The sequence below is a fragment of the Rutidosis leptorrhynchoides genome, chromosome 7 (assembly GCF_046630445.1).
Source record: "Rutidosis leptorrhynchoides isolate AG116_Rl617_1_P2 chromosome 7, CSIRO_AGI_Rlap_v1, whole genome shotgun sequence".
Lineage (NCBI taxonomy): Eukaryota > Viridiplantae > Streptophyta > Magnoliopsida > Asterales > Asteraceae > Rutidosis > Rutidosis leptorrhynchoides.
Genome location: NC_092339.1, coordinates 11,644,065 through 11,664,454, shown reverse-complemented (window position 1 = coordinate 11,664,454; position 20,390 = coordinate 11,644,065). Strand labels below are relative to the sequence as shown.

General features: G+C 33.8%; 1 protein-coding gene across 1 annotated transcript; it reads right to left on the bottom strand.

Annotated features, from left to right (window-relative positions):
* Positions 1–3,546: 3,546 nt before the first annotated feature.
* LOC139857702 (diacylglycerol kinase 1-like) lies at positions 3,547–8,451 on the bottom strand. The gene is made up of 14 exons (XM_071846530.1): positions 8,214–8,451; positions 7,979–8,021; positions 7,118–7,322; positions 6,901–7,023; positions 6,691–6,819; positions 6,483–6,568; positions 5,856–5,982; positions 5,659–5,707; positions 5,508–5,590; positions 5,326–5,393; positions 4,580–4,654; positions 4,379–4,466; positions 4,177–4,293; positions 3,547–4,105 (listed from the first exon to the last, which is right to left on the bottom strand). The coding sequence occupies exons 2-14, from the start codon at positions 8,008–8,010 to the stop codon at positions 3,782–3,784; spliced, it is 1,506 nt and encodes a 501-aa protein (XP_071702631.1). The 5' UTR covers positions 8,011–8,021; positions 8,214–8,451; the 3' UTR covers positions 3,547–3,781.
* Between the last annotated feature and the right edge of the window lie 11,939 nt (positions 8,452–20,390).

Here is a 20,390-nt window from a genome sequence, read left to right as displayed (position 1 = left end):
CCGATGAAACTTAATCGGAATATTGTTGTTTCTGAGATCGATCTCCATTCATGTGGGGGATTGTTGGAAAAACTTGATAAAAACTTATGTTTTCACCAAACTTTGGACAAAAATAATTATATGTTCGAGTAACGTATAATAGTAACTATTTAGTGAGTTTTGTAGTCCTTGACGAGGGCTTTAATATGAGTGTCCCAAACGGATTAAAGGTGAATAAGATATCGAATCTCAAAGTTTTTAGTTTGGTGCAAAATTTAGAAGTTTTAGTATTTTGTCCCACATCGGTTGTGGGAACAAACCTAAGGCTATGGTCTCCACTATAAATAAAGGCCTTGGGCTTTGAATAAAGCGACACCAAATATCATATAAGCATTCTTATATGATTAGAGTTTCCTCTCAGCCGCAACAAGGTCTCCCCGTTCCGGTTTCCTTTCAGGCAATTGGTCAAGTCCGGCCAGAGGCGAAGCTAGGATTTTAGGATAGGGGATGCTTACGCAATATAAAAAAATCTAACATAATCACTCAATCAATAATAAACATTCTTTGCATAATCAACGATCAATGATAACAACTCCATTCAGATATAATGTCAATGTAGCATTACGAATAACGACAACCATTTTCAAATAAAAAAAACATAAGTTTTCTGAAATAAATCATCAAAAGAATAGATTAATATCTATCGTCCGTCGATCCGTTGTTTCATTGAGTAACCTATAAAATAATCATAATAATTGTATAAGTTAAATATGTATAAAACATACACTAAAAGTTAGTTTTTTAATATTGTACCTTTGGCATTTGAAGTTGAACACGTCTACGTTTCTTGACAGCGAAATCATCTATTACCTCATCTATAGAAAGGTTCCCTACAATATCCCTTTCAATGTAAAAAATCAAACAGTTTTTGAGAAAATCGTCACCCATGCTGCTACGAAGCCTTATTTTAACAATTTTCATGTAAGTAGTTTTCTAACTTAAACACAATTAATAATTAAAATTCGAATAAAAATTTAGCATAACAATAACATTTATAACTCCAACTACTAACTACTAATAAGAACAATACATATTTGATGATCTAAAGAAAATTGAAAACAAAAAAGGTCAAAATGGAATTAAACTCACAAGAATTAGAGATTCAATCTTCTTCGTACTTACGACCGCATAAGGCAAAATTCCAGCGCAACGCTTAGTATAGGGTAAAGGTAAAGCAACGCTTCAGTATCTATCTTGCTATTTACGCTTGTTTTCTTTAGAAAATGAGGTTTTGGACTCTATAATATTAGTGGGTTGTGGGCCTCTTAAAATAACTAAACAAAGTATGAAAGGGATTTAGTGTGGTGGCCCATGTTTATTTGGACTAAATAATTCAAGACTTGGACTTCAATTATAGGGGATGCTCACTGTTAATTAACAAAAATTACAAACAAATATGGTGAAGGTGGTAAACTTGAGGGTAGCTGAACACCCCTAAGCTACCCTGCTTCCTCCGCCTCTGAGTCCGGCAGTACGCTGCTTCGGACCGGTGTATCCTGGGAACAGACGTCGAATCTGTTTAAGGGAATTGTGTCAAACACAAGCCCGGTTCATTACTTGGTTAGATCATTCTTATCTTTTAGTTCTTATTATGAGTATTTATTATACATATTTTCTATTTGATTATTATGTTTGTGATAATATGTATAATTGTTTCAATTTCGTATACAATTTTCCTACAAAATATACTTACACTGAAGAATAATTCTGGTCACCTGAAGCATGTGACCTCGACTGCCCTACATCGAGTACATAGTAAACCTAGAAACAAAGATATTCACGTACATGTAATGGGAGTTATAGGTATTATTATTTTATTAAAACTGAGTAGGGTGTGCATGGTACAGAAACAGAAACAGATCAAACTAGTTCGGTTTGGTTTGGTTCTGTCCCGAGTTCCAATTTGTAGTAAAATTTGGACCGGGTTTGGTGGTCTGGTTCGGTTCGATTATGTTTGATTTTATTTTCAGGTTCAATCTAGTTTGGTCCGGACCAAATAGTCATAATGTGGATCGAGGACCGGACCAAAATAGTTCGGTTCGGTAGGTTAGGGATTCGCTTGGTTCAGCATTTTCGATCCGGTTACTCGGTTTTCCAAAACCGTTCACACCCCTCTAAAACTGAGCCTAAATAAAAGTCTAAAATCCTAAAACCTAAAACAAATTCCCCACTCTACTACTACCTTAGTCAATCTGTATAACCTAACGACCTCCATCGATCATCATCAAAAAAATTAACAGCTAAAAGAGAAAAATGAAGAAGGGAAAAAACATATGAAAAAAGAGAAGATGATTGCATCGGCCCACCAAAAAGAACCAGACCGTTAACCATTTACACAAACATACATCGTACACCTTATGATTTCAATTAAAATCTTCATAAAAATTATATCATATTACAAATAAATTCATCAATATCCGCTTATATAAAATAATAATTAAGTACCTAAAATCTGATAGTATTGGGACCAAAACAGTTCATATCCATCACCTTCTTCATCGACTCTGCTTTTGTTTTCTTCGATCTGTACTTTGCTGTCGTCACATCGGAACCAACGATTACTGATCGAGTATTAGTATTAGATCGATCGGCAATAGTTTTGTTATAGGAAGAAACTGTCTTTGATTTTGCCTGATTATGAAGTCCCCGAATAGGCCCGTTGCATCGTGCTAGACTAATGCTAGTCACCACAAGCCAAACTTTAAACGTTGTTGATCCGCTGTTCATGTTCGATTCCAGTAGATATATGTGATTATGATTAAGGAAAAATGAAGGAAATTGGAATATTAAAATGAAATTATTAGGGTTTTAGCCTTCTATGTATAAATATGTAGCACTAGGGGTTTAGTAAATTCTTTTCCAAGTTATTTTGGGCCTCTATTTATATTTACATATTTTTTTATCTTTATTGTAAATCAAACAATTTTCTTTCCTTTCGTTTCATGCAATCAGAATGATTCTTAATTTCACTTCATTTTAGAGACAAAAAATCGAATCACAATAATTTTAATATATTCTTGTTTTATACTTTATACTACAAATAACACGACATTTGAGCCGAATAGCTTATTGCTACCACATCTACTGAATATGTATTTATGGTCATGACGCACAAGTTCCCAGTTAGCGAGAAAGTAATGAACGTGACTCCATTTCACATTCAAGACCGGGACATGACCGATAAATTTAAGTTGTTGCTCAGTCACCACACAACGAACACATCACATCAAAACAGTGACCGTATTGTGGTATGCGTTGTGCAGTGACCGAGCAACGACCCAGTCATGACCCAGTCCTGAGTTGTCCGAGAATTCTATGTCGCGACTAAGTCATGACCAAATATTCATGTCCCCTGCACACCACATACACGTTATATGGATTTGTGCAAACGAGTAGGTAAAAAATTGCAGCTTTTTAAAGTGGCAAATGGCAATTGCTAAAAATCTTGAAGGGTATGTTCATGAATTTCCCTTTATTGTTGCTATGATTATTAAATATTATGATAAATAAAAAAATTTGTCTGTGATTATAATATATTAAAAAAAAAAACACGTAAAATCCCATAAAAAGGGCCTCTTTCATAACCAGTTAAGATATTGGCTCCCCTAAAAATGTACAGCACTAGTCTAGCTCCTCAAACTTAAAAATCAACTGTCATATAAACAAATCAAGCACTTTTTGTAGTTCTAATTAAGTATTTGGACCCAAAGAACGAATAAATTTCAAACCAGGCTGTGCATAGCTAACTCACTTCAGATAAGTTAAAATCTTCCGGTAATTGGAAGCTTTCAGCTGCACCGAACTTTCTTCTTTCTTCACTTGTTTCTTCATCTTCTTCATCACTATCGTACTCACTGTCTTTGGGAGTACGAGGGGTCAACGGGTCGTTTACACTTTTGGATGGGTGGTTTGCAGCGGCTAACATGTTGACTTGACCAAAACGAGAGATCTCGATTGTAACAGTGTCGTTTTCTTTCGGTAAAGGTTGTTTCCATGGCTCCCCGTCCATCCTCATGAACGTATGATCAGCTGCACCCTTATGAAATTCAAAACGAATACCTCTTGCCTGTAAAAAAAAAGTACACAAACTCAATATTTGGGTGACATATACATTACTTTTTAAATATAACACATTACCTGTGCAAGACGGGTCCCATGCCCACTTGGAGCATATAAAACAGCACCGTGCCAAGCGTTTCGGAATCCGACAACCTCTAGAAACCCATCGTCAACATAAGGAGGAGTCCATTCTTTCTGTTGAATACATGTACGCAAGTATTATGAACAAGGAAACTAAAATAGCAGGTGTTGAATAAAAAAGTCAAAGTCAAAGGCTAACCGTGCGAATTCTCCTTCTGCTTGGTATGCCCCAAGGATTGAGTCCACCGGAAAAACTAGGCAAGTTGAGGCAAATGATTGACCTTATGCTAAAAAAACAAACAAATAGCTATTAGTCAATTCAGCCTAAACGAACATGTGATATTCGAGAAGCAATTTAACTATACAATATGGATTCAAATTAGCAGATAAAAATACTTACGTTGTTGGTATGATGAGGACTTCCCATTGACCCGGCTTTTTCATGATCCAAACTTTTGACAGTTGTCCTATGTTCCTGGCAAAGAAGCACATGTAATGTGATTATTATTATTTATTTTTTTTAAGAAAAAAGAAAACTTTGTATGTTCTACTAAAATTTTTGCAGCTACTGAAAACGTATAGAATTTATGAAATATACCCAAACAAGCAATTAATTATCTGAAATCACACTTTCAAGGAGCAAAAGTAGATAAAAACGCTACAGCCAGCAGTGGTTTATATAATTACTGCTGGTTCAATTCTAATTGCTCAAAATCAAATAATCAGTTTCAAAATGGACATCCAAACTTCCCCTGATATCCAGTAAGACAATATGATACAAATTAATAATATACATTCTAATGTCAAGTTCAATAAAGTATAAATTATAAATTTGATTTTCTACATAGGCTACAAATAAGAAATCATCACATGAGCCAACAGAAGTAACATGAAAGGATGCTTTTTTTTTAGTTTTTAAGAATAATTTATTCTAAAACTTCAGAAAGTAACATGCCAGTTTTTTAAAGTAGAACAACAAAAAAGAAACAGCACATTGTATCAGTCACCGAAAGCTGCATGAAAGAACTTTAATCTTGAAAAAAAAAAAAAAACATAAATAATAGCTTTAACATAGTTTACTTAATCAGTTCTTACAACTAAACATTCTGACAGTTTTTAAACAATTCTTTAAATCTAAATTCTTACCGTGAAGATGGATGAGAAAGTGAAGCCCAGAACCATCCCTGTGAGCAGGTGAGCTTTGCATATTGACTCTAACCAAGATAGAAAGTAATACAACAAGAATAAGTAAATGACACAGGAAAAAAAAATGTAATGAAATGATATTCAACGGGGATAGATAAATACTAAAGCAGGCCAATCAGCACCTGGTTAGATGACTGATTTTTGAATTTTTCTGGGTGTAATTTTCTTTCGGTATGAAATCCATATGACACTTGAGCATCCATTCCTGAAAAAAATTAATAAATAAATAAAATAATTGTATATTTAGTAGTTCCAAAATATTAGTATCCTCACCCATACTAAAGTAGTTCCAAAATCCTCCACGAAATGTATGGTACCCTTCCTGTAAAGACAAAAAATGTCATACGGAGGAAATATGTAATATAGCAGACAAATTTTTCAACTAATCAATGCAAATTTATATAGATTTTGCACGATATTAAGAAAATAGGTAACTGAAAGGGAAAAAAAAAAAAAAGTGAAGCCGATACCTCCTCCAATGCATCTGGTTGGGAGACACGTTTGACCGCATGCAAAGAGTGTGGCAGGTCCAAAGGTGCAATGGGATCACAAGACCCGTCTCCTCTTGGAACTTTCATCCGCATTAATACATGCCAGCTACAACACAATTGATCTAAATTATTATAAAGGCTCAATAATACATTTCAAGTTTTAATAATGTATCTAATCTAATCTAATATAGATAAAAGAACATCAATGGTGCAACATATTTGGAGCAAGTACAACCTATACAAGAGACTAAACGTGCTGCATACTAAAATTTGTCATAATTATTATTACATTCTATTCTATCTGTAAAATTATAAAACCACTATAAAACAAAAATTAGTGTAAACCTTCTACTCAGCATTTATAGTAAAATCTGCAAACTGGATTAACAAAGATGGATTTAACGGATCAAATTCAACATAAAAATCTTCTTTTTTTCCTTTACGAGAAGAATTAATTCTATACAGAGTTTTAGCATAAATGCTTTCTGATTCAATAGGCCGGTTTAGTTCAAATCTTAAAAAAATTTAGAACATTTATTGTGCTACTGCTACCAAATATCAAGTAGATTTTGCGTTCCTTATACATCATGAAATATAACAATTTACCTATCAACTTTCATCTCCTTAGCATCTCTTACTTGACCCAAAAACATCTTCACAGATTCAAGGTCAGTTTCAGGGTTTTTCTTTCCCTGCAAATCAGCATAAACAGAGTTATGCTTCTCATTCATACCAATTTAATTTAAACAATGTCCACTATATTAATAAAACATACCCACCATGAATGAAGTACAAAGATAGAACCTAATCTTACCCAACCAAATGCAAACGGAAGATTGTTTCCGGTTCCTAGCGGCACCGTGGCTACTGGCGGCGGGTGCACTAAATTGAGATCAGAGATCACCCCAAGGATCCATCCAGCAGTTCCATCCCCGCCTGCAACCTAATACACGTTCATAACTCCTAAATGAAGCTAATAACAAAAGCAGATATAATATAATCAATAAATACTTATTATACTTACTATAATTCTCAATCTTGTCTGGATTTCAGATGCAAAAGAATCACCATTATGCTTATGCTTCTCAAGATTAAAAAACAGTTGATGTAAAACCTTATCAGGAGCTTCTTCATTCAAGTCAAATACCTAAAATACAACCAACATTAACTCGATTCAGAACCAAGTCCAATCAGGTTAAAATTCAATCCCTGTGGTAATAAATAAAAAAATTAAAATAAACCTGATTTTTGTTTAGAAGAGTTTGGTAGCTGACTAAAAGTTCTCCACCTAACTGACCACCACTTCTTGAATTAACAAATACTATCACCGGAGAAGCAGGGACATGCGACGGTTTTTCGCCTTCTGATCCACGTAACAGTATGTAATCAGGTATCCAAAAGTCCTTCAAATTTTCAGCTTCAGAATCACACGGTACTGTTCCATTACTGCAAGAATACTTAATTAGTTGCATAATATCCACTTAAACTTTTGATTCAACCTCAACAAATTATTTACTACAAACACAAAAAAATGCCCTCAAATTATATGAATATATGATATATGATATGATGAAATTATGTGGTGGTGATCCTTTAACACAAGTAAATAGAAAGTCTTAACTGGTTGAATAAGGTCAAGTCAACATCCGGTTCAATTTTAACACAATATTTACCAAAAACAATGAATTTAAAAGAAAAAACGGCCTAGAACCATATGATGCATTATGTAGTGGTAATCCTTTAATACAAGTAAATAGAAAAATGTATCTTAACAGAGATATACAAGAATATATTCTTTAATCAAAACTAGTTGCATGGATAATAAATAATAAATAAAAAATATCATTAATCAACTTATGCTCTGTCAATTTTCATCCAAAATTATTTATCATCACGCTTGAAGTCCACCAATGAGAGTTCCCGATTTTCGTGATGATCGCGCAGAAATAGAATTTTTTCTACATGAATTAATCACATATATAGCATACTTAAATCTCCTAAAAAAACTGTAATCTAACAGAAAAACTGTTAATAAAATCAAAATTAACATATACATCTGAAACCCTAAATCATCAATTTTGCATATATATAAACTGCATTACCTTTTAGATTCGACCTTAAAATCCTTCGCCATTACTCTGAAAACTGCGCCGATAAAGCGAATATATCCCATGGAACAGCAAATGCATCAATATTCTCTCGATTACGTATTAATTTAAATATATATGAATATATAATATATAATAAATATACATATAAGAACGTAGTATATATTTATATTACATAAATAAAAGTGGAAGAATATTCAAAATTAACAAAAGTAAAGGTGAGACATACCTGCATGCAAGTAAAACTGTAGATATAACTGAAAAAGAAAAACCAATTGCTCACTCAATCGATACGAATATAACTTAATAACCTTTATAACTATATTCCGATTCCGATTCCGATTATATATAATAAGAATAAGATAAGAATGCGAAACTAAATTGTGTCTTTTATTTCGATAAAAGAAGGGGGGAAATGTGAAAAGGGAAGATGATCGGAACGAATAGAGGTATTAATTAAGTTGATTTTGTTTTGATTCAAAACAAAGAGAGAATTAAGGAAAGGGAATTTAGGAAAAAGTTGAAACTAATTTCAATTTCGACCCCAAATCAATTTTAAAGTCGCAAATTTGGTCGTGGCGCGTGAATTTGAGTTGTTAAACACTATTCTTGTCAATATTTTATATTTTTTCTTTTCTAAATGGTAGTTAAAGTCATTGTCACGGCCTAACGCGATTTTGAAACTCATTCACCCGATTATTTTTTGGACAAACCATTACAATGCTAACCATCCCAACGCAAACCTTCACGATGAATCCATACGGGCATTGCATGTGGTAAAACCACTCGAATGAGGCTCGAACACATAGAGATCTGGCACCTCCGAGCCCATGAAATGGGTGGGTAACAACAACGGACATATTTTTACAACTCATGAGAGTCGAAAGTCTGACATTTCCTATGGAAATTCAAGTCACCGCTAATACGCCAACATTTTGCAGCTATATATCTTGCGTTCAACATATATTGTTGATGTTAAATTGTTAAGTAGTACAATGTTAGTCGCACGTTACTACAGTCGTGATGTTTATTGTTGTACAAAACTATATGTTTCGTTAAAATGTTTTACCAGTAGGTACTTCACAAATAAAAAATGAATAAACAGATTTAACGTACCAAATCCACATAATTTAAACTAATCAAACTCATTATCATTTTTTTTGTCGATAGAATAACCGTAAGGGCAGTTGTAAAAGTGCTTAAAATAATTGTGCAAAAGAATAACTGTCAAGTATGAGTCAATAATAATCGTCATGTACCACCGCTTTTGCACGTTAACGATAACACTCTGAATTGTCGTTAGGAAAATTCAGAAGATGATGCGATTATCAAAGCTTAAAATCTACATCCTAAACTAACATAGCAAAAAGAAAATTAAAAATTGACAAACACATTTAAATAAAACGACCAAGTGAAATAAAAGTCACGTTATATTAATAGTTTATATAAAAAAAATTACAAATTTGTCACAATGCTACAATTTATAATGCCAACCTCAAAGGAAGTTTCACTTTTAAAACAATGAAAAAATTACAAACTTGTCACAATGCTACAATTTATAATGCCAACCTCAAATAAAGTTTCTCTCAAAACGATGAATCACCCTTTTGCTATTCTAATGTCAATTGGTATGACTAATGACAAATATTTAAATGTTTTTATATTTTATTTCAAAATATCTAACAAGAGCGAATATAAATTTATTAAGATATATCGTATATGTAATATCACAGAATTATCATGACAACATTTTACTCTCTATTTAGTGATCACAAACGACCCCAGCCCGATACCGAAAATCAACGTCATTTTTTTTTTTTTTTTAGACAGTCACCTGGCAGGGTGGCACAGGCCATTGGAGCGGCGCTCCATCTCACTACGCCAGATGCCCAGTTCTCAATTTGCTCTCGGGATTCAAATCCCTTTATGTGGAGCGGCGCTCCAGCTTGTTTGAGCTGAAGACCTCTTATGTAAATATAGTCGTCATATCTCTAGATGTTAGTCTCAGGTAGTTCTTTGTTTCTTTATTCTCGTGTATGTAATCTTGGCTTTTATGTCACTCTGTAATTTTCTTATTATTAATAAAGTTTTCTTGATATTTCAAAAAAAAAAAATCAATCAAAAATTTTCATTATCAGACTATCTTAGGTGGCTATTCAAATGTTTCTATGTTTTCGTTAAATAATGTATACATGTACCAACTTTTCAAATGTTGATTTTGAAAAAGAAGTTGAACATGTCATATACGATCATATATGCAATAGAAAAAGCTTTTTCTTTATTTATATATTTATATATGCAGATTTAATCAAGAGAGGAACACTTATTTGAAGTGAACAACGAAGTAATTTTTTTTTTCTTATTTTCTTGAATTTTTTTATAAACATTAAGATCACGTGAAAATATGAACACTTAAAAAAACAATTTGTGATAAATGTTGTTATTTTGACCAGAAAACGCTCGAAGAAATAATATTTATCTATAAATGTTATTCCTTACATCGTGATGCATGTTATTCTTCGATCGTTTTTTTTAGGATTTAGAAATTAGGGTTTAGGGTTTAGATTTAAGATTTAGATTGAGTTTTTAACACGAAATATTTAGAGTTTATGGTTTAGGGTTTTGAGTTTAGGGGTCCTTAAACCCAAAATCTTAAACTCTAAATTGGGCTAAATTTTGAAAAAAAAACTTCATAGAAGATGAAGAAAAAAATGTTCGAAGAATAACATGTATCACGATGAATGTTATCAGGAATAACATTTATCGATGAATTTATTTATTCGAGTGTTTTCTGTTCAAAATAATACAGAGTAACATTTATTACAAAGTGTCTTTTTTCAATGTTTATATTTTCATTCAATCTCAATGTTTGTGAAAAAAAAGAAAAGAATATCTTTAAAAAAACGAAAGTAATAAAATTATTTCCTACAAAAAAGTACTTGATAACCCTTTATATATTTATATTTACATATATTTATTTATATTTATATATATAATATAAATTAACACATAGAACAAAATTAGGCACCATAAAATGAAATAGCCATGTATAATAGGCGTTGAAAAGGCCACTAACCTATTACTATATACTACGACTATATTTTCATTTACCAATTATTCAAATTCAAGCGCATAATATTCAAATTCATACCTAGTAACCTAAAAGGGATTCTATTCCTCGGTCCATGTATGGATTACCGCTATTATGGCCGTCGAGTCTAGAATGTTATTGTGTCTAGAATATAGATGTTTAATTCTAAAGTTGAATACAAAATACAGTTCATGTGTGTTTTATAGATGTTAGTGGTTTTGACATCCATTAAAACGTTAGTATACTACAGGATTTCCCAAGTTACTACTACTACTACGTAATACTTATGGATCCGGTTAAAACTTTTGAACAAACCATAAAAAATTTCCACTTAATTTTGTCTTATGATGATGAACTAACTATTAACTAAAATCTCTATATACAATACAACGATGAAAACTATATCTGTTTTAAACTAAGGGTGTGTTGGTTCGAATGGGGGAATATGAATTGGAAAGGCAATTAGGGGCGGTACTTCATGTGTTATAAAAGGGGCATCCGCCCCACCTGGATTTAACGAGGAAAAAAAATTTACACCAAAAAAATTTTTTTTAACAAAAAATAAAGTTTTTTTTAGTGTTTACCCTTGTTGACTTTGAAAAATTTATTAGATTTTTATACTCGCCCCATCTGTATCCGGGTTCAAGTGCCGCCACTGAAGGCAATAGGAATATAATGGAATACTATAATCTATTATCATTTTATTGATGTTGCTTGGTTGATGCTTGGGAATAAATCATTATTCTTATTCTTTTTTGTTATGAGAATGAAAAATAACAAGATAAAAAAATTCTTACGCAGGATTTGAGCATTTTATAACTATAACCATACCTTTTATGTAAACACCAATAAAGTCGATCTACTGTTGCAAATTTAATCATTGAAAAAGATAAGAAACAAACATGCACTTCAATTACTTGAAAATTTTCATATAACATTTAATCTAGAAAATGTGATGCAAATGATCATTTGATGCGTTGAAATCCACAAACCAAATTATTATTAATAATTAATAAAATAATATATACTTGTAACCGGGAATTATTCTTTAGTTTTGGTTTCGTGTAACGTACTCCCATGGATGAAAAAGTTTTTCTGGTGAGTGTTAAAGATGGGCTAAAAAGAGGGAGAGAGGGTGCTAAAAACGAGAAGAAAAAAATTAGCAGAAAATAACAATTGGCGTATATTTTTATGGAAGGGAATGCATTCCTCCCAATTTAGTGCATAATGGTGATTAACTTGTTTTGGGTAATGGGGAATCCCAGTGTAGATAACCAGGCAACCATTATTATTATCATACCCATTCCTAAGTGTGTATTAACCCCAACCAAGCATGACCTAAATATCCTTTTTACTCCGTACTTATTAGTATATACTGTAGTTAAATATATCATAAATTATTTGCTCATTTAGACATTGCTTGCTAGTAATATTAACATTAACATTAATATCTATATTTAATCTAATTTTAACTTAGTATATAAAATATATACAGTTAGAATTATATCATAAACTATTTACTTTAATAGAAAGAAATGACCCTCAAAACATTGAAGTCGTAATGTATGTGACCGATTACAACAACTCCAAAAAGATTTAGCTATAGACTATCAAAATATATATTCCGTGTTAAACCATCTACTTTTTTTTTTGAAAAGCGTGTTAAACCATCTACTGGTCAACCGTATACCGTATTTTAGTTGTGTACAATCAAACTTTCTGTTTCTGTAGTGTGTAAATTATCTCCCAACTTAAATCAAAAAATTAACAAAATTGCGAGAGAATTTTTTTTTTTTTTTTTTTTTTTTTGTACACGAGGTTGGAATCACTGACGGTCGCCACTAAAGGAGTTCTCACTACCCGATCATATCCGTTCCACGTGTCAAGAATGTTCCATCGAACAACTGTATATGACAGGCTCTGCGTGTAGTTATCATTGGGAAGCACCTCGTGAATAAATGTCATTGGATATACTGATGCTTCTGGAAACACCCCGTGAACAACTGACATATAACAAGCTCAGATAGCAATGCTTCCAGGCTCCAGAGGACTTCATAACCAACTGCGCGCGAAGCAAATTGTATTACTTAGATTCGAACTCAAGACCTCACTGGCACTCATATGAGCGCGCAGTATCTATTCAGCTAAATGAAACTAATTTGAGTTGTGTTCGTTAAGTCGTTTATGTTCACTTTAGTGTTGTTGTGTTTAGTGTGATACATGGGTATATTTTATTAAGAGTAGATGTTTGGTAGACTTTTGTTTGTATATTTTATTAAGAGTAGATGTTTGGTAGACTTTTGTTTGTCATAAGGTTAACTTTTTATTTTTAAAAATATAATAAAGTAATCAACTAGTCGCTTTAGTCTTTGTAGTTTGTATCCATCTTCCTATTTAACTCGTAATGACACAACATATATAACTGCTCCACCATGAAAAATTATTGACGATGACGATCGGTAAATTTAATTCGCACATATTTTCCATGATGAGACCGCAATAATGTTTCACGATATTTTATTTATAAGTACGGTGTTTTCGTAACACGGAGACCTAACAAACATCATATCATATTCATATTGCAAATTACATTTTAGGAGAAAAACATTTAAAGCGTAAACATGTAATAAAAAAGGTTTTTCTCGTTGATACGACCAAGTTGGAAGAGGGTGATGATGATACTAAAAACGATTTTTTATTATCATATTCGGACACGTAGAAGTCTATATTTGGATCTTGATGTAATTGATGCTTCGGGAATATTTGTAAATTTGCAACTTAGGTATTTATCCTTAATCATTTGGTTTGTGATTGTTGGCGGGGTTTGAGAGATTTTTGGAGTGTAACTCGTTTAGTGTTATTGTGGTATTGGGCTAGGTTGAGTCTTATCACATTAGGTGGGTCTCTTTCGTGATAAAGTATTTTCAGAGGCTTCTTGTTAAATGTAATATTTATCTAAATAATTAATCGTCTTTAAAAAATATATTTCTAAGAACTTGATAAAAACCTCATCACGTCAATGCCAAATAATAAGGTAACCTCATCAAGCGCATATGATGCATATGAAGATATTACTGTATGACGTTTATTACTAGTTCTTGCAAAGTGCAACGTGCCATCTTTGTTTAGTAAATCATTTAAAAGAGATATAATAGCGTGTAATTCGGTTTTGCGTGTAATATTCGATTCCAAAAGTTGCCTCAATCGACAACGGTAAACAAGTCGGTGTTAATGAATGCATTAGTATACTTGTTAAGGTTCAATCTTAAATTTAACTATGTGTATTGCTCGTGCGTTGCACGAAGAATGTATGGTTCATGGTTTAGTGACCTGCAACTTGGACATGGGGGACGTTACAGTGATTGGTGGAGGCATTGAAGTGTCTTGACAAAGTCTGATATTGTTGCAGGCTGAATAATTGGCATAATAAACATGAACTTTCTCCAATCGTTAAGTAATTGGAACTGTAGGATTTGAAATACGTTTACCAAAAGTGTAGAAAGAGTGTCACGTTCAAAAAAACAACAATGAACACGTAAATGTAAAAGAGCTGGTGCGTAATACATATGGTTAAATTCTCGATATCTTGCAAACGTAAATAAACACACTTTCCAATAAAGAATTTTGTAACGAAGACTTAATATATATTTTCTAATTCATGATGGGGCAGAGGTTTGAGTTGTGCGTATGACATCTTGCACATTTTTAATTGTGGGATAAATGGTAATTGATGTTTGACTAATAATCTTATGTGTTGATGTTTCTTTTATGTCTTACAATTGATACTTAAAAATAAAACTCCAAACATCATATATCAAGTGTACTACGTTTAATTAGGGTTTTAGGCATTCTCAAAGAAAACTCATAATAATAATAATAAAAAATACATATATAGATGTCTTTTTTGCTTGTCAAAGATTCACAGTATCAAGTTTACACATTTAAGAACTACGGAGTATTATGCATTCATGTTTATCTACTTCTATGTATTTTACTAAGCTAATAATTTCATATCTATCGTACGGTTTTATTATCTTATCTATTAGATTAGATGTTTCAACCATTTTTTTGGCTTCGTGTATCATTATATTGTCTAAGTTTAACAACTAACTTATATAACTTATATTAAAATTGGTGAAGGATAAAACTATTGAGTATAAATTACATAGATGACATACAAACCGATTAATGTATTATAAAAAGAAACACCAAACATAAATACTCAAAACTTAAAAATAAATTAAGTTGCATGCAAACAAAAGCTATATCTATAAATGAAAATAAAACATATATGAACGAAGATAAAAAATATTACATGACAATAGAAAAACATTCTATAAATGAAATATATAATATACGTGCTTTCAAAATAAAAAGAAGAAGATATAATATGGAATCATGGAGACTCATGATCATTAATATATTATCAACAAATTAAGATACAATCATTTCAAATAAACATTTTCAACAACAAAAATAAAATACAATACAATCCAATACAATAATTATAGAATAACTCAAAATCTAAACTAAAATAAATGTACAGAAAAAGAATATTAAGTTACTAATATGAATATTGAAAATTATAACGAAAATTATGGTACACTATTTTCAAGATAAAAATATCAACAACAAAAATTACATTCAATATGATTAACTAAAAACCTTAAAGTAAAATAAATTTACCTAACAAAAACAAACCTAAAACCGTCACATGATTCAAAAGTGAAAGGATTTAACGTCACATGTACATACCTTTTTTATACATATGCCCAAAAACCTCATATAATAAGTGAAGTGAAAACCGCTCACAACTTCAACATTAGCTTCATTGTACGTCTTTCACATCCTATCATGAGTAAAAGGTTTACCGGGTAATTAAGTTGAGAATTTAAAAGTGTACGTTTAATGGTTGTTATGGAATGTGGCCAATCTAAGTTCCAAAGAATAACTTGAATGAAGTTACATGTCTCATACATGTATATAGCATATTCAACGTATCATCGGTGCAATGAGAGTACAACAAGATTGACGATACATTTCTCTCGATCAAAGATAAGAAACGTTAGATGTTCTTATGAATGTTTTGACATATGATTTCTACCCATTTGAATATCACATTGGTTAGACATACGGTAGGTGAGTATAAATATATATTTGCTAAAACCTTTTGAGATTACTATTATTTATTAATTTATTAATTACGGAGTATTAATTATCTTTACATGTGAGGGTTACCACATTTCATTTACTCAAGCAAATGAAAAGATACTAAATAAATTTGTCATATTCATGAGTATTCTTTCTTTTCTTTTTTTCTTAAAGGCATGGTGTGTAACAGACCGAAACCCGGGCTAGTTGTAAGTGGACTATTTTGCCCTAAGGGTTTGTGCTTAGTCTTAAGTGCTTTTATTTTAATTATTTAATTAGTGTTTTATTATATTTGTGTTGTGTCCAGTTTGTGATAAGGGTCCCAGAACAGGTTTGTTTATTTTATTTGGACTTCGTTTGGATTACCTAATCTTGTGCGAAAGATATCAGATAACTGGTAAATACCCGTGTGTTGTGGGGTATGAGGTTTTAACCCCAAATTAAGTGTGAGACCAGCTAATTTCCTCTCAATTGCTCCTGAACCTTCCTCTCACTCACTCTCACCTAACTTCACCTCCTTCAAACAACCCTAAATCATTTGATCTCGAATTGAAGCTTGATTTTGGTGTCAAATCGTTCCTTATGTTGTTGTGATTCTAACAAGGTAAGGTTTGTAAGATTTCATGATCAAATCTATGATTAAACGGGTTTTTAAGTTAGTTTTTGTTAAAATGGGGTTTTGTGTAAAATTGGTTCAATTTGTTGTTGTTTGTGCATAAAAGTTGTGGGTTTATGTTTCTAAATGTCTAGTGTAAAAGATGTAACCAGTTTTGAGGTCAAAAACGTGTCCAAAGTTGAGATTTGGTGATTTTGGGTTGAAACCCGTCACTTTGCTGCTGTTGCAGCTGATGAACTACCTTCGGCCGATGGTCGTTGACCATCGACCGATGGTGAGGACGATCGGCCGATGGACGAGACCATCGACCGATGGTGTATGATTTCTGACCAGCGGATGTAATTTTGACGATCGACCGATTGGGGGAGACCATCGACCGATGGTGTGTTGACGATCGGCCGATGGATGGGACCATCGACCGATGGTCTTAGGCAGTGAAATTCTTACTAAGTGTGGAATTCTAGCCGTTATGCTGCCCGTTTGTATTTTGGTGTTCAGGATGTAAATTTTGAAAGTGCATAAGTGTTAAGCATGAAAATTTTAGCGGACGCAAATTTTTACTAATTTGCTATAATTCGCTGTCAGTGTGTCTAATCTTGATGGGAACACTATTCTAACTTGGTTTTTGCTGTTCTCAGGAGGTAAGGACAAGGAAGAAGCTCAGAAATAATAACTGAGCAGTTGCTGGTAATTGGTGAGTGGGTCTATCTACGGATAGAGTTTAAGTAGCATATCATGCTACTGTGGTTGACTCTTTTACCATGCATAGTGTAGGAATTGCCATGATAGAATAATATCGTTTGCCTGATGTTGTATGTGAATTATGTGTACACTGTGTGAATGGCACCAGTCGGGCCTAGGGAGACTGGGGACTCGAGACCGTGCCTAGGAGAGGTTAGAGTCCGTATGAGGTCAACCGTGCCTAGGGGAGGTTGGGTCCATAGGCTACTGATTGTAGAGTATAGTGTGAATGATGCATCCCCTGCATCTGGATAACTATACTGTGAATTGAGTAGCAGGGACTATCGGTAGACTCAGGCCCGATCAGCTGGGAGTCGTGTGCTCGTACAAGCCGCCGATCCTCGTATTGTCTTTTGTATGCTAGTTGGTAGTTAGCAGGTATTGTTGATGTATATAGCTTGTGTGTGACTTAAGCTATATCTGTTAGATAGATTCCATTCACTTAGCGGTGCGCTAATCCCCCACATGTTTTCCCCCTTGCAGGTTTAGGTACTGCTAGTCGGGATGGGTGATACAGCAGATGACATGTTTGACAACCCAACTCTGATGTGGACTTTTGTATAAATAATGTTTTATGATAACGTAACACCGTTGTGTAAACTTAAACGTAATGACGTGACTTATATTGTGTTTGTTAATAAAGTCTTCCGCTGTGTATTAAAAAAAAAATAAAAATGGCCGGTGTTACAAGTTGGTATCAGAGCATGGTTTGGCGGCAAATACGTGCGCGTATTTTGTTCCCAAACCCTGAGGCAAGTCAAACATGTCTGTGGGAGTGGGGGCTAAGTGAAAATAGGATATACGTGTGTTAGTTGTGATTGAACTAACTGTTATCCACTAAGCTTTTGTGTAAGCTGTTTTGTAGCACAGGTATGGCTGATAGAAACACAACTGGCCCATCTAACCCCGGAACATTCAGAGCACCAGAAGAGGGTGTTGAGTCTGATGATGATCAGAGTAGTTACATCCTTCAATTAGAAAGTAAGCTAAAAGAGGCTGAGGACAAAATTAATGAGCTTGAATTGGCAAGGCATTCTGGAAATGAAGATACACCACCTGGATTCCCAACCGCGCAATCCCAAACGATACCTAATGTGCACCAGAACCAGTTTCAGAATCAAATACCTAACCAATATTATATGCCACCGCAAAACACTTTTACTTACCAAAATCCCATGATGATGAACCCGTACCAAATGCAAATGTTTCAACAACCTTACATGCAACCACCCAAAAAGCGTACTTATAAGAACTTCCGTGATTGCAAACCCTCTGAGTTCTCTGGAAGTACTGATCCGACTGTAACTCTCAATTGGTTGCGAGAAGTTGAAAGGGTATTTGAAGCGTGTCAGTGTGAACCCGAGCTGAAGGTAACATATGCTAGTAGACTGTTGAAAGGTAGGGCTATGATTTGGTGGGATTCTTTGATTTCTAGTATACCAAAAGAGCAAGTGAGTATGATCACATGGGAGCAGTTTCATGGGAAGGTGTGTGAACAATATTGTAATCCATTTGATATGAACCGAATCAAGACTGAGTTTCTTGAAATGAAGATGACACCTCAAATGACGATCGATGAGGTAGTAGAGAAGTTTATGGATAAACTGAGGTTTGTACAACAATGGGTGCCAGACAAAGCGTCTCGTATCCAGCATTTTGTTAATATCATTCTGCCTGAGTACAGAACTTTTGTTAGAACAGCTACATCATTGTCTCAAGCTGTTGTGATGGCTAAGATGGTAGAAAGTGATGTTCAGGCTGCTAGAAACAGAATGTTTGGTAATGTGCTACAACAAGGTGGACAAGTATCTGGTCAATCAGGATCTAAATCCAAGAAGTCTAGTGGGTTTAAATCGAAGAGTAAAAGTGGTCAGAATAGTTCTGGATCTGGATCAGGTAAAGGGAATTGGTGTCACACGTGTCGATCTTCTCACAGTGGTCAGTGTTCTGAGGCTACAAGAAGATGCTTAAAGTGTTGTGTTGTTGGGCATGAGTCTTCAGCATGCCCGTATCCGAATAGTGTATGTTGGAGTTGTCACAAACCAGGGCATCGTGCAATTAGTTGTCCGTCGAAGAGTGGTAGTTCCGGGGCAGGGTCAGGGTCAGGGGCGCGTTCAGCATCAGCCGGAGGGTCAACTGCCTCGAGTGGGCAAAAGAGGAAGAACCCTCCAACAGCAGAGGCTAGAGCTTTTCAGATGTCTGTGGAAAATGCTGTGGCAACCGACGAAGTAATCACCGGTATGTTTCTAATCAACTCAATACCTGCTCGCGTATTGTTTGATTGTGGTGCCAATAGGTGTTTTATGTCCCTAGATTTCTGTGCTAAGTTGAATTTACCAGCTACTGTGTTACCCAAGCCGGTTAGTGTAGAAGTAGCTGATGGTAAGATCACACCAGTCACAACATATGTGTCTGGGGTTTGTATAGAGATTGAAGGGAAGTCTTTCCCGGTGACTTGTTTAGTGTTACCTATTCCTAGCTTTGATGTAGTACTAGGAATGGATTGGTTGAGCTCGCTTAGGGCTAATATTAAGTGTGATAGGAAAATGATTACCTTTCGTTCGACCGATGGAACCCGTGTTGTGGCCCGAGGGGAGCGGGACGGGTATAATTTTCCGTTGATAACCATGATGAAAGCGAAAAAGTCGATGGAAAAGGGTTGTGATTCGTTTCTTGCGTATGTGATTGATGCGAAGAAAGAAAAGAGAACAGTGGCCGATATTCCAGTAGTATCAGAATTTCCCGAAGTGTTCCCAGATGAGTTACCAGGTCTGCCGCCGGTAAGGGAAGTCGAATATAAGATTGAG

Coding starts and splice junctions, on each gene's coding strand:
- LOC139857702 (XM_071846530.1), bottom strand. CDS start 8,010: ATGGCGAAGGATTTTAAGGTCGAATCTAAAAG. Junction 5,591..5,658: donor TTGGAACTACTTTAGTATGG/GTGAGGATACTA, acceptor AATTTTTTTCAG/GAATGGATGCTCAAGTGTCA. Junction 5,394..5,507: donor AAAATCAGTCATCTAACCAG/GTGCTGATTGGC, acceptor TATCTTGGTTAG/AGTCAATATGCAAAGCTCAC.